Here is a 15,488-nt window from a genome sequence, read left to right on the forward strand (position 1 = left end):
AATGGAAACTGAAGGTTTTTAACACAGGTCATTAAACCTTAATCATCTCCACAGTAAATGCAAGTAAAATAAACACATTTTTAATTAAGCATCCACTGTGGCCAGTCACTTCCCAGGCTGCGGTATTTGATTTGAAGGCACGGGACAGGATTGTAGCTAGGTCTGGCTTCTGCCACACAGCTGAATACAGTGGCATTAACTTAGTGAAGCCCCCTTGACCTTCTCTGGTCCTCAGTTCTGAAGGTTCGACAACTTGGTTTGGTACCACATTCATTCATTCATTCATCCGCACCTTAATAAGCACCTCCTTTGTGCCAGATACTAGGACAGGTAATGTGGAGGAAACGGACAACACATCATTACAACCCCATCACAAAGCTGGCAATCTGGCAGAAAGGGCAGATGTTAAAAACCAAATGTGCACCCACAAAGCCTGACTGTCGATAAGCTAATTCACGAAGAGTTTCCAATAGACTAGATCTGTCTAGAAGACCAAGCCATGCCTTCCATGTAAATAGTTATGACTACACAGGATTCAAGCAGAGGAATACATTGTATGAATGGTATCAGGCGTCACCTGGCAAACATCTGACTGTTTAGGACTGTGAATTCTCTATTCTAAGCTTTGCAACCACCCATCCCCTACAGCTCACCCATTCTCTCATTCTCGCTGCTTTTCTCAAAAGGGCTACAGTCCATTTATTTAATTTCTCCTTCCTGTATTACAGTCACATACACGTCTTGCTTCACCAAATTTCTTCAGCTATCATCCTGGAGTTTTCCATGTTCTAAAATTTCTTCCATCATGCACCTATAGAAATAATGCTATTTATTTCAGAGGTAGTTACACATATTCAAGCTTTGTAGAAGCTACTAGTTTAAACCTCAGAGGGCAACATTATTTCTGTTATTTTCATGTTTGGGGTTGGCATGGTGGGGCAGAAGGGGCACTTAGGGCAGATCTACACTGAAACTGTTGCCCCATAAACTCTCAAAAAAAAAAAACCTCTCGTTTAACCTGTAAAATAATCCAATGAGGCATAAAAGTTAATTCTATATGAATCATTAAAGCTTACTACATACCAGAATGGGCAAGGCATTATACAAAGGGCAAAATTAAAACACAACTTGGCAGGTTCATAGTCCAAGTTCAGCGGTCATTTGTTACCGGCGGTTCTATGACCTATAAGCAGCACTTGAGATAATAATAGAAAAAGTACACCCACATGAGAAGTTTCAGCCAACATGCAGAACATCAGTAAATAAATATTTGATCAAGACAGAAGTAAAATATCTCATGTTATTTAATTTCACACAAAAATAACATCCACGGTAAACTAAAACAGGGCATGTCTGCAGGGCATTGTCAGCAATGTCAAGGTTTTGTTTCTGTTCTTACCGGTCTACCAAAGGGTCACAAGCAGGATACTCAGATATGATCTCCTTGGTGCGTTCACTTTCACCAAAATAGATGGAACTAGTTCATCGACCAGAATGCTAGTTTATTTAGCCATAATTAGGGCCCTCTTTCCAGTGACTAAAATTAATAGAACTCCCAGAGTTTCAGAGAAGCCACACAATCCCAAGTTACATTCATTCAATCTGCTTTACAAATTGAAGCAAGAGCATTAGAGGAACTTTCCACTGAATTTCCGTGGGAAAAGGTGAAATGCTGAAGATTTTTAAAAAGGTTTTCAAATTGTGATCACACATTCGTTTGAATGTAGTCTATGGAGAAAATGTAATTCAATAGGGTAATTATTTAAACAAATTCTCACTGGGTGAACTTTTAAAACAGGTACTCTAAGCTTAAAAAGAAATGTTCTGAGGGGCGCCTGCCTCGGGGGCTCAGTCAGTTAAGGGTCTGACTTCAACTCAGGTCATGATCTCATAGTTTGTGGGTTCAAGCCCCACCTCAGGCTCTGTGCTGACAGCTCAGAGCCTGGAGCCTGCTTTGGATTCTGTGTCTCCCTCTTTCTCTGCCACTCTTGTGCTCACGCTCTGTCTTTCTCTGTCTCTCTCTCAAAAATAAATAAACATTAAAAAAAAAAAAAAAAAGAAATGTTCTGGGGGCACCCGGGTGGCTTAGTTAAGTGTCTCACGTTGGCTCAGGTCATGATCTCACAGTTCATGGATTCAAGCCCCACATCAGGCTCTGCACTGACAGCTCAGAGCCTGGAGCCTTCTTTGGATTCTGTGTCTCCTTCTCACTCTGCCCCTCCCCCGCTTGTGCATGCTTGTGCGCATGCACTCTCTCTCTCTCTCTCTCAAAAATAAATAAATAAACATTTAAAAAAAAGAAGAAGAAGAAATTTCCTATGCCTGTCCACTTCTTGGGTACAGTGCCAAGAGTCAGCACATGGCCTGGAACTTATTAGGTGCTCAGAACTATTTTCTGAGTACAGAAATGAATAAACACACTCCTCTGATCATTACCATGAGTTTAAATCTAAGAAAAACAATAAAGGCAAAAGTTATCTGAGTGTATATAAAAGAATAAAATCTTGCTCTTCACCTTGAAATATGAATTAATTTCCACCACTAAAAACAAAATCAATGAATAAAACATAAGTTTTTACAAAGATGGTCATAGAATGCTATTAATTCCAATCCATTTTGTGCAGCAAACCTATATAAAACCTTGATACGTTTACCTCCATGTATGTAGCAACAACTACAGAATGTGAAAGATAACTTATTTAGAAATGGCCTCATAAAAATGACTACACATGAAAGCATATGCATATTACATAAAAGCACTTTCTATCTGAAAACCTATAATTAAAAGACCACAAGGCAAAAGTAACATAATTTGGGCTGTATGGAAACCTTTTGAAAGCTGGTATTTTCAATATTTGATAGCGAAACTCACTCATGGCCCCTTTCACATCATCATCATTTAGCACACCACTGAGACATTTCCCTAACACCAATTCTGTAATTATAAAAAGACTTGTGTGCTGACTTCACCACAGACATTTGCTATAAAGGGCCTCATCCCCTTGTAATTCCTGAATATACACACACACCTGGTGATGCTCATTTGTTGTCTACCATTATCCTAAATTAATATGGTGTATGTTAAGACACTGAAAATCCACACAGTAAGTTTAACAGTCGAGACAAAACTTACCAAGCACAATGACGACAGTCTTCAGAAGACTCATCATGGTATCCCGATTCCGCCGGGGTCCAGAACTATGCCGAGACATTCTCATAGTCCTCTGGCGAACATAACCAAAGATATGAGCATAGAGAACCACCATTACGACAAAGGTCACCAAGTTGAAAATGGCCCAGAAGACTAAGTAAGAGTCACTGTAGAGGGGCGCCATGTTGGAACAATTCTCAATGTCACAGATGCAGTTCCAGCCCACACTGGGTATAGCGCCCATAACGATGGCCATAGTCCAGATGACCACAATCACCACCACTACCCGCCGGTTGCTCATCCGTGTGTGGAGCTGCATGCGGAAAACCGTAATGTGCCTCTCAATTGCAATAGCCAGTAAGTTGGCCACGGACGCTGTCAGGCTGGTGTCAATTAGGCCCTGGCGGAGAAGCCACGTGCTGACAGTCAGTCTCCGAGTATTGGGTCCCGTGTTGAACATTAGGTAGAAGTAAGCCAACCCAGCAAAGAAGTCTGCAGCAGCCAGATTAGCCATTAAGTAATAAATAGGAAAATGGAAGCGGCGGTTGACATAGATTGCTACCATGACCAGTAGGTTGGCCAACATTATGAAGATACAAACAGTGATTCCAAGTCCCATCACCAGCTTGCTGACTGTGTTCCATTCTGTGGCAAGATACTTTCCACTCCGGTTATAAAAGAAGGCAATGGACTCATTGTAGAAGCACTGTGGTTCATTCATGGCTGTGAACTAAAAGAGAAGGGGAAAAAAGATGAAAAAGAAAGAAAGAAGAAACCACAGATCCAAATTTAAAGACGTATAGTATGGTAAATGTGGCAAAAAAAAAAAAAAAAAAAAAGCAAAGAATTTGAAAATCTGACCCTGCATAACATTCTATTATTATGTTGAAACCCCAAGGCTTTTCACTGTATTACTGCCCTCAAGATTAAAGACAGTTGGAGTTAAAAAAATGACAAGGTCTGTGCTTGGTGGCTGTATGTCATTGAAGTCTACTAGAAAAGCCGCATGGCCCAGAAATCTTGCTTAAAATACATGAGACAGATGAAAACTTTGCAGAGAATTGCAATTGGAATATTTACCATAGTGAAACCTATTTTGACCTGTTATTTAGGGAATCTATAAACATAGTTGGTTTACAGATAGGGTATTATTGCCCTATTATTCTTCATTTCTGTTCTCACATTGTATGTTCCATCTGTAACAAACATTTTGTAATGCAAGTCCCCACAAAGACCATCAGCACCAACATTTCAAAGAGGTCACTCTGCATCAAAGCTTCTTAGCCCAAAGCCAGCATTTGCTGTTCGACATTCCTGTGGTCAGCACTGTCTACCCCCATGACTCCCTATCCCCAGAATAGCATTTGTCAACCAATCTATGACGTTGGAGGACGTTTTTCTTTTTGGAGCACATAAGAAACATGTTACCTGATGTAACCTCCAAAGAGCAGTTGACATTTTGACACTGCTCTACAAAAAGTGAAGCGTGCTTCAGGTTTTTCTAAAATGTGAAGTGATCATGTTTTATTGGGTCTTTTCTTATTTTGCAACATCAATTAGAATATATTCATTTATTAATTATACTCACTTGAATCCAAAAAAAGGACTGAACAAGTTTATAACAGAATATAGGTAGTCAATAAAACTACTGAAACAAAATTAGATAAAGTAGCCTAAAGGAGACATGAGAAAACTACACATCAAAAAGAATAAATCACTTTGCCTGAAGCCTTCAGTTTTTCCGAGACTCCTAGAATCAGAAATTATTTAAGACAGCTCACATCCTTTTTTGTTATCTTGTACGTTTAATAAATGACTTAGCAAATACGACAGTTTCAACCACCATCTTTGACCAAATGTTCCACTGAATATCTACAGGTTGCGCATAAATGTTTCCCAAACGCTGAACATTCTGGAACAGTGTGAAATGCTTATTAAATGGTTAGTCTTCTGACTTGTCCAGACATTTAAAGCCTCTTATTTAGACTTTAATAGCTCTTAGATCATGTTTCTGTCATTACACTTACCACGTGTATTGTTATTTATCACCTGTTTCTTAAGGAGATTGTCGTCCAAGAAAGGAAAGAAGACCTTGTCTTACACATTTTGGTATCTGATGTACCTTCCAAAAGTTTCGTTCACTGGAGATCTGAGAACCTGGCTTGCAGTGTCCCATTCCACCCCAAATCTTGCCAGTACTCTGGCTATTTCATCTAATTTTCTTGCCTCTCAGTTTCTTGACCTCATCTCTAATGACCTTCTATTCCATTACAACTCAGCTGCCCATTCCCATGGTTACACCCTGCACTTTGTGACCACTCAGAACTGTCTCCCTTTGGAAATAAATTATACATTTGATTACTGACCACACTTCCCATTCTTCCAATTTTCTCATTTGATCCCAAATACATCAGTTCTTCAAAGTCATCTATTTCCTTAAGCATCCTACCTTTCCCTAATGGATTACCCTCCCCATCTCCCCTTTTTTCTTTATATGGCTTAGATTTCATAGTATGTTTCAGCCTCTTTATTGCTAACACAGGAACACATTCCCTTCTTGAAGATTCTGAGGTCAGATAGCCTTCAGAATTCAAAATTTGTCTGGTTTTAAGAACAGGTACACAGTAGATCACCCTTAGATGATGTAACATCCACACAAAATTTAGAGCATCATTCCATAATCACACACATTATTTTCTAAAGTAAAATGCATGAATATATACAAATTTGATAAATAAAGGTTATAAATAGCCTCACATAAATTCATTCTGAGCAGGCTTTGCCACTAGGTGACTTTTGAAAAAATCTTCAGTTTTCGGCCCTTCTTGAATTGTGTAACTTCAGAAGGAAGAAGAGACCTTTCTCTTTTAATCTACTTGCCTGGATGTACTTCCACAACAATTTCTTGGAGCAACCCCAGTCTTGGATGAGTGCAGTTGGTTGCCACTTCCACACTGACAGCAAGGCTTCTGAGCAATGTTAGAGAAAATCAACACATCTGGCAGATTGGTTCTGACATAAATTCGTAAGTCTAACCTCATCTGAGACTTCAGTAGCACAAGAAGTCTGTTTTTCTCCCTAACTGTTATTCTCTACTTTCTCCATAGTGACTAACTTAAGCTCACCTACTGTTCTCTTTTAAGTCCCATCTTCCCTCTTTTCACAGCAATTGCCACAGGAGGAAAACAGAAATCATCAGACTGGGACTCCTTCACCCTTCTCCCACCAAAAAAAGACCTAGTCAAGAATCCATCCTTTCTCCTTCTGTTACAATGGAAGGAGTATACCTTTTATCATCCAAGTGTTATGTGTTCCTACTATTTCAAGAACTTTGTTCTATAAATTGTTTCCTTTCTCCTCCTTGTATCTCCCCCTCACTCCTCCTTCTCTCCCTCTCCCCTTAATCTTTCCTATCTACATTCAAGTAAGTTTAGTTTCTGCCAGGAAAGGAAAGGAGAGGAGAGGAGGGGAGGGGAGGGGAGGGGAGGGGAGGGGAGGGGAGGGGAGGGGAGGGAAGGGGAGGGAAGGGAAGGGAAGGACAGGGGAGGGGAGGGGAGGGGAGGGGAGGGGAGGGGAAAATAGAGGAGAGGAGAGGAGAGGAGAGGAGAGGAGAGGAGAGGAGAGGAGAGGAGAGGAGAGGAGAGGAGAGAAGAGAGAAGAGAGAAAGAGAGAAAGAGAGAAAGAGAGAGAAGAGAGAAAGAGAGAAAGAGACAGGTCTGTCATGACCCCATTTGACCTTGCAGCTTTAGTCCTTTTTCTCCTTCATAGCCAACTACTTCATTTCTCACTAACATCTCAATTAACTATAGTAGGGCTTCTACCCCAACCCCTCCATCAAATCCACTCCATTAAATTCTTTAGTTCCATATAACTTCCCCAAGTAACACCAGTCTTGTCTTCAGAGCATTAGACACATGGCTGAAAAGCCCTTTTCAGATAATTCTTTCTTTGGCTTTCATGACATCATACTCTCCTGGATTTTGATCCTTCTCTATTGCTGGTCCTTCTTAGTTATTTCTGAGGGTTCCCCACATTCTGCACAACATTGATCTTTCTACACTGGTTATATACTCAGTCAACACATTTTCACTGAGTTTTCTAATATGTCCCCCAAGATTTCAATTATCTTATATACCAGCGATACTCCCAAATTTAACATATACTTTTTTCCTAAGCTCTAGCCAAATATCAAATTGCCTACTGGTATCTCTGACTAACTACCCCATAGGGCACTCAGTACTCAGTGTCTGTGCTCAAAATAAAACACAAAGTCATAATTTCCTTCATGATCCCCAACTTGCTACTGCCATCTTCTCTATTCCAGAGCCTGGAGAACCATTATCTCCCCAGTGGCCTGAGGGCTAACCCTGGGAATTCCTTCTCCCCTTATTCTCATCACTTAATAACCAAACCTTGTATATTCTCCTTCCTAAGCATCTACTCAATGTGCATACTTTATTCCATCTTCATGGCCACCAGCATTATTACTACAGGGGATTACTTACTAAGTGTTCTTTCTACCCAGTGCCCATCTCCTCTCTAGTGATCTTTCTAAAAGACAAGGTTGACCAAGCTGTTTCCCTACTGAAAATGCTTCAATGGCTTACAAGTGCACTTAAGATAAAAATCTAAACTCTTCAACCACCTTATCAGGCCTCACCTGCCCTCCAACCTCAACTCAAACTATTAATGACTTCCAACTCTCTGCTTCAGCTCTGTGTAATGTGTTGTGCTCTCTCTCATCTCCGTTTCTCAGAGCAGTGGTTTTCTACATCAGATTGGAGACAACGCAGATTGGAGGGATTTTAAAATACAGACTACTGGCATATTCTGAAAATTTCTGATTCAGCAGATGTGAAGTGGGGCCCCAGGCGATACTGACGTTGCCGGTCCAGGGACCACACCTTGACTTCCACTGGCCCCAAACAATCTTCCCTCTATTTTTACCTGGCTCCCTTTTTTTCATTCTTCGTGCAGTTGAAAGGTTATTCTTTCTACTCAACTTCCCTAACCATTCCCAAGTCTAGGCAAGGTGTTTTCTACTACAATTCCCTATATTTATCCCATAACAGCACTTACCACACCGTATATTAATAATTGCTCAATTAACTCTTCCTCCTACTAGGCTATAAACCCTATCAGAACAGAGATTCTCACCTTCGTGTTCACTATCGTATAGCATCCAACCATTAGATTAGATGCCAAATATATAGGTTGCATTAATCCATTAAAGATAATTCCAGAGATGTTTACACTTCATAACTTTCCTTTCTGGAAAGGATATACAATATACAAAAAATATATTCTAACTATAAATGCAAGGCTGCCTTCTTTCCTTTAGCTCCTATAACCATTTACTTTTTCTGGACACCTACATTTTTACACCAAATACGAAGCACATAGTACTTCACAGCATTCCAACTTCTGAACACCAACTGTTAACAAAGTCAACTGGTGATACATGCAGCTTCTTTGCTTTTCCCAACTTAGAAAAACTAAACTAAGGATAAAAACATAAAAAAGCGCAAATTGTCTTTTTAAGCCACGATGTGTTAAGAAGAGTGAAACTGACAGATATTCTCTAGCGTATCCCACATGCTGCATTAGCAAATGGCATGTGACCAAATCCTCTGCCATCTCGGATCCTTCAAAAACTGAATCGTTAAAGCCACACCACCTTTAACAACATAACTTACATGATTATTTTATCATCTGTGAAATAAGATTGAGCTAAATTTTGCATAAGGTTAACCTCAGATTTAAAATTCTACACTAAGAAAATTCTGGATAACAACTTTATATGTCATAAAAATTGCCAGCTAAATACTAAGACAGTATAAAATGTGCCTGGGATTAAAGTAGTAAAAGGCAGAATATACCTGAGAAAAAGAGGAATGTATAACAGGATTGAACTGAAAGAAGAATTAAATCCCCTCTCTTTTCCTCTACAAGCAGAAGCAGGGCTGGAGAATAAGTGAAGGAGACCCTGGCAGAGCCACCAATAGGGTAATGGCCACAGGCTTTCTTACTTCTTCAGGACCGAAGGGACCTAGGGTGAAACCCACACTAAGCTCTGGAGAATCTAACTTAACTATGATTGGACTATAACCCATTCAGGTAGTCATGCCTATAATGACACAGCAAACAGCAAAAAATTATCAAATACGGTAAGACAAAAATGCAACCGCAAAGGAGAGGACCATTCTGAAGAACAGAAAACACCTCCCCTTGAAGCAGGTTTATGGCGGGGGGGGGGGGTGTTTAAAAAGAAAAAGATTAAGTTACAGGATATTTCTGATTTGTATTCTCAGCGAACTTTGTTAGGGTACCAGCACTGAAAATAAAACAAGCCATCATGAAGACCAAAATGAAAAAAACACAACAAACCACCAAACAAAAAACCAGCAAAAACTACATAGAGATTGTAATAGTTCCTATTGCTACTGTAACAAATAACCATTATTAAGTTTAGTGGCTTAAATGTAAATTTATTATTTTATAGTCTTAGAGGTCAGAAGTCCAAAGTGGGCTTCACTGGGCTAAAATCAAGGTGTTAGCAGAGCTGTGTTCCTTTCCAGAGGTTCTAGAGTGAATTTTTCTTGTCTTTTCCAACTTGTGGAGACTGTCCACACTCCTTGGTTCATGGCCTACTTCCATCCCCAAAGCCAGCAATAGCTCATCAAGTCTTTCTCACATTACCTCATTCTAACACCAGCTCCCCCGGCCCCACCTCATTTCCACATTTAGAGACCCTTGTGATTCCACAAGGGTCCATCCAGACTGAGTCCACCCAGATAACCCAAGAAAATCTCCCCACGTTAAAATCCTTAACTTAATCACATCTTGCCAAGTAAGGCATATTCACAGGTTCCAGAGACTAAGTATCGGACATCTTTGAAAAACCACTATTGTGCCCACCAAAGAGATGGAAAACAATTTCTGAATTAAAAACAGCAATTCAAACAGTGAAATGGAGTGTAAAAATTCCAGAAAACGGAAATGGCAGGCTGAAGACATACTTAAGAAATTCATCAGCGCTCAGAGAAGGTGAGGGATGGCAGGAATATAAGGAAAGGGGGCACACAGATGGAAACGTGTGGTTATACTAGGACTCCAAGAAAGATTAGGACAAAGCTGAAGTAATATGGCTTGAAACCTAAGTTCCTGCTTAAGAAGAAAAGACCTCAGGGGCGCCTGGGTGGCTCAGTCAGTTAAGCGGCCAACTTTAGCTCAGGTCACCATCTCGCAGTCCATGAGTTCGAGCCCCGCGTCGGGCTCTGGGCTGATGGCTCAGAGCCTGGAGTCTGGTTCTGATTCTGTGTCTCCCTCTCTCTCTGCCCCTCCCCCGTTCATGCTCTGTCTCTCTCTGTCTCAAAAATAAATAAACATTAAAAAAAAAAAAAGAAAAGACCTCAGATTACTGGTTTACATTTATATAAATTACAAAACAGAGCTAATTAAAAACAACTAAAATGTAGATACAGCTTGGTTAGATTTTGCAATCTCAAGGGTAAAGATAAAAATCTTTAAGTACAAAAAAATAAAAATAAACAAAAAGCAAACAAATCAACATCTAAACAAAGAGACAGAACAGGGTATCATCAAGCTACTGCCATAGAATTCCAAAGGACAGAACACAAGCGATCAGAATCTCCATCACAAGGAGAAAATGAGGTCCATAAATTCCACAGCCAACTATATTCATGTTCCCCATATGAGGATAATATACAATGGTCTCAAAAATGTGGGCAGTCCCAAAGAACATCTACATTTCCTTCCTAAAAACTACAAAGGCAAGTAAGCCATGAGAAAAGTAAAAATAAAAAACACAATAGAGCAGAAACAGTGGCAGCAAGTATCAAAACCCTCCAAAACACTGGAGTCTAAGTAAGTGCTCTTCATGTGGCTCCAAAACTTAGAGCAAATATCAAAAATAATTCTTTAGGGGTGCCTGGGTGGCTCAGTCAGTTAAGCATCCAACTTCGGCTCAGATCATGATCTCACAGTTTATGGGTTCGAACCCCGTGTCGGGCTCTGTGCTGACAGCTCAGAGCCTGGAGCCTGCTAAGGATTCTGTGTCTCCCTCTCTCTCTGCCCCTCCTCTGCTCGCACTCTGTCTCTCTCTCTCTCTCAAAAGTAAACATTAAAAAATAATAGTAATAATAATAACAATAATTCTTGAAAGCATACTTATAAAAATAACCTACTCTGGAAGTAAAATCCCTTTATCGATAAGAACTTGAAATGCGGGAGAAGAATGTGTTAATTTTCTCTTACTACACAAGAAAGAATCAAGACACATCATTACAGTTGTAACAATAATTTTCAAAATTTTGAAAAAACCACCTCATTGAATCATTATCCTACTTATTGTAAGAAATTTAGAGGAAACAAAAATATGATCAGGCAAAACTCAGGACTTTTTTAAACTTTATTCTGCTAAACTCCTCATCAGCATAATTAGAAATCTCTCTGTAATGAGAGAAGTTACAGAATTCTGCACTGCCCAAGGAACAAAGATGTAAATGAAACAGGATTATTCCAAAAATACTGTCCTCACCGCTAAAAAGAGAAGCCCACATCCATGCCTTTTTCACATCCACCAATCACATCTCAGGATGATGGGGCGGAGGGAGGAGCCTCCTGGAGCTCTGCAGAGCAGATGTTCCAAATCTCAGAAGTTGACCTCACCCTAGCATGTGATCTCAAAAGAAGTCATAACAATCCTGCCGAGCCCGCACTGAAGAGAGGTGCATACGGTGTTCATTTTCACTGTGCACTTCATTTATTATTTGCACAGTCACAGACATTCCTGGAAGGCCAGGTATGGGTGGGGCACTGGCCTACACTACACCTGACAAGGGTACCAGACCCCTGGTGCCCCCACTGTAGAGCCTCTCACAGTCCACCCAGTGTGATTTCTCATCTCCTGAAAGACAATATATTCATTGACCAAGTGAAAAAGGGAATACTTGGCACAAGCTAACTGACTGGTGGTTAAACCTATGTGATTTAGTAACTATTTAGATAAGAATGTGAATATGTATGCAACCGACATGCTAAAAGAGAGATTTTAATCTATGCTGGATAAATGACCAGTAATAAGATATAAATCAAGCCGAGTTGGTTTCCCACTCCTGCTAAAGTCCAACAATGGAGTGAACACTTCTTCCCGATTCTGATGCTCCCCAGCTAATTGGTCTCCAGTAAATCCCATAACTGCTCTGAATGTTGGTTTTCTTATTCGTAAAGTAAGGTGTGGATGCTCTCTTAGACCCCTGCAATTCAAGTTCTTCAATCTAAAATAATCAGACCTTCTACACGTTTCTTCCCCCTTCCAAAAAAAAAAAAAAAGAAAAGAAAAGAAAAAAGAAAAGAGAGAGAGAGAGAGAAGAGCACAGAATTAACTGCCATTAAGTCTCTATTAAGCAAAATTGTTCTCACCCACTTTTAGAGCCTCAAATTAGAAACAAACAAAAAAGTGAGATGATCTGCCACTAGAGATAGAAAATGGGCCACAAAACAATGCTGATAGAGGCTGAAAATGTTTGAAAGCTAGAGTTCTTAGAGTAGCTGAAGAATGGCAACTACAAGATTTTTTGAGTTTACCTGAAAAGGTAGACAAAATACTACTTCTTCTTTTAAAGTAACAACGTATGTGAATAAGATGTGTCCATATGTAAAGAGAAACTAGGGAAAGCAGATTGTACTTCCGTGAAAATACTTTATATCTGTTACAGCCCCTCGTAATGGGCAGAGATAAAGTGAGAAACATTTTACTTACCAAAATTCCAGAGAAAAATTTGAGTTGGTCTAAGAGGAGGGAATGAAAACAAAAATCATTAAAACATTAAGAGGTTATAGGGAAAATGTAATAGTCTTCTTAATGCATTATTGAGTTAAAAGGGAAACACAAGCCAAGGCAATAGGTCCCCCTGGCAATACATTGACAGATTATGGAGACCGGGCCAAAGAAGATGGGCCCTCAGCTTTGTAGGAGGCAGTGAGCTAGAATTGAGAACAATCACTAAGCTAGAAGTCTTCAAGATCTCCACATCAGTAAAAGAGTAGACCAGGAAAAAAAAAACAAAAAAATTACCCAATTGCTCTGGGGAAAACAAGGAAGTTTGTCTGTCTTAGCTTAGGCTCCAGGCTAGGAAACAGATAAAAGGAGTCATGACCCCAAGCCTATAAATCACATACAGTTGCGATTTGAAATTCAACTATCTGTCAAGTCTGCGAAGCCACAGAAGGAGAAATGACCAGAAACCATGGTCCTGAGCTTGGGATAGCCCCTCCCCCTTCCTGCTCCTCATTGTCTGGCACTAGCCAGCAGCAAACCTCTCCGAGGGCCGGATCTCAGTGTGGCCAGACAGGTCGCACTCTCTCAGAGCAGCCCCCACCCAAGACAAACTCATCATCCAGAAGAATAAGGGCACAGGAGGAATAACATGTGAGAACCAGGACAAAGTCCACAGCAGGATTAGACCCAAGAACATCAGATGGAAGACCGAACTGAACAGACGGAGCTTCTGTATTTCCCTCTTTCCACTTCAAAGATTTCAACAGCCATACTTTCTATTTCCGTTCTTTAATGCTTATTCTTAATATTTGAACATGCACTCTTGATTAAGCCTAAAGGTGACCCTCTTCCCTTGATGCAAGCCTTCCCTCCAGTGCCTCTGCTCCCATGTATCGTGTTACCGCCACTCAGCATTGTGCTTCCATTTATCAAACCTACCAAAAATTACTTGATATTATTGTTTTGGTTTTATATTGTCAAAGTTTATTTGGTTACCTTTGTATGAAGTCACCATAACTATGAGAACAAACAAGGAGATTAAGAATAAAAGAAATTAATGGGGCACCTGGGTAGCTCGGTCAACTAAGCGTCTGGCTCTTGATTTCGGCTCAGGTCATGGTTCGTGGATTCGAGCGCTACTTTGGGCTCTCCCTCTCTCTCTGCCCTTCCCCCACTCATGCTCTCTCTCTCAAAATAAATAAATATTTTTAAAAAGGAGTAAAAGCTATTAGCCAATATTTTTAAGGAACATACATGAGAGCTAAATATGTTATATAATATATTACATATTATATATTTATACATGTTTATATGTAATTATATTAAAATATCTAATTATATAACAATTATATACAAATGTAAAATATACAAATATAGCTTTATATATCAAGACTAAACAGGGTTTATTCCAGAATGCAAACATGATCTAGCATTTAAATTTCTAATAATATAATTCACCACACAAATTCAAGGTAAGAAAATAAAGCCAATGATCATCTCAATAGACATGAATAAATGTGTTTGGTAAGTTTTAGTGCCCCTTTGTGATAATTTGGCAATCTAGAAGTAGAAGGGAGTTTCCTTAACTTGATAAAAGATCTGTGGCAATTGTCATAGTTGATGGAAGTACTCCTTTTTAAAACAAATGAAACAAATTACCAACTGCTTTTTAGCATGTACTCGTGGTCATAGCCAAACTGTAAGAAAAACAAAACAAAAACAAAAAACAAAAAGAATTGAAAAAGAAAAACCTTATTGTTTTTCACAAATGAGATAATCCGTTACACAGAAAATACAAAGATAACTGTATGAATAGAATTTAGCAAGTTTGCTGGGTTAACATCAAGCCACATGAATCAACTATGTTCCTATAGACAGAGACAATATTTTATGGGTAAAGAAAGATATTAAGATGCCAATATTCCCACTATAAATATATTAATTCAGGGCGATAAAATGAAAAAAAATCCCAAAGGGTTCTTCATGGTGCCTGGCAAGTTTCCTAAACGTTGATATGGAACTATAAAAGAATCTGAATATCCAGGAAAACTTGGAAGTTCTTTGCCCTATAGAATACCACATTTTATTGAAAGTGACAGTAGTTAAGACATTGTGATGTTGCCCCCAGAATACATGAATGACCAAAGGAACAGAGCGCCAGAAACTCGGTATTAGAGACTTGCTTTACCCATCAATGGAGAAAATGGCGTAACCGTTCATCTGTATGAAAAAATAAAATAAACTATCTATGCCATATACACAGAAATTAATTTCAGGTAATATAAATACGTGAAAAAATATAATATGTGAAAAAATAAGTCTCTAAGACTTTGAAAGGAAAATAAGGCATCTATTTGTAACCCATAAATAGACTTTTCTAAACAAGGTCAAAACACTGACAAAATGACTAATTAGAAATTTAAGACTTCTGTGCAACAGAACTTTATAATTAGTGAAAAGAGAAGCTGGAGACTAGGAGAAATTTTGGCAATGCACACAAAACAGACTTACAGTGAAATGTAAAAACTTCCTACA

At 39.3% G+C, this 15,488-nt stretch overlaps 1 protein-coding gene across 1 annotated transcript in view; it reads right to left on the reverse strand.

The window, feature by feature from the left end:
* Positions 1-15,488, reverse strand: part of LPAR1 (lysophosphatidic acid receptor 1) — a 133,323-nt gene that overhangs the window by 53,331 nt on the left and 64,504 nt on the right. Inside the window, exon 4 of the mRNA XM_053908173.1 lies at positions 3,134-3,881. Coding sequence (XP_053764148.1) covers positions 3,134-3,881 — 748 coding nt within the window. The remainder of the gene's footprint in view (positions 1-3,133; positions 3,882-15,488) is intronic.

This window comes from Panthera pardus, unplaced genomic scaffold (genome assembly GCF_024362965.1).
Source record: "Panthera pardus isolate Hobbes unplaced genomic scaffold, ASM2436296v1 HiC_scaffold_20, whole genome shotgun sequence".
Taxonomy (NCBI): Eukaryota; Metazoa; Chordata; class Mammalia; order Carnivora; family Felidae; genus Panthera; species Panthera pardus.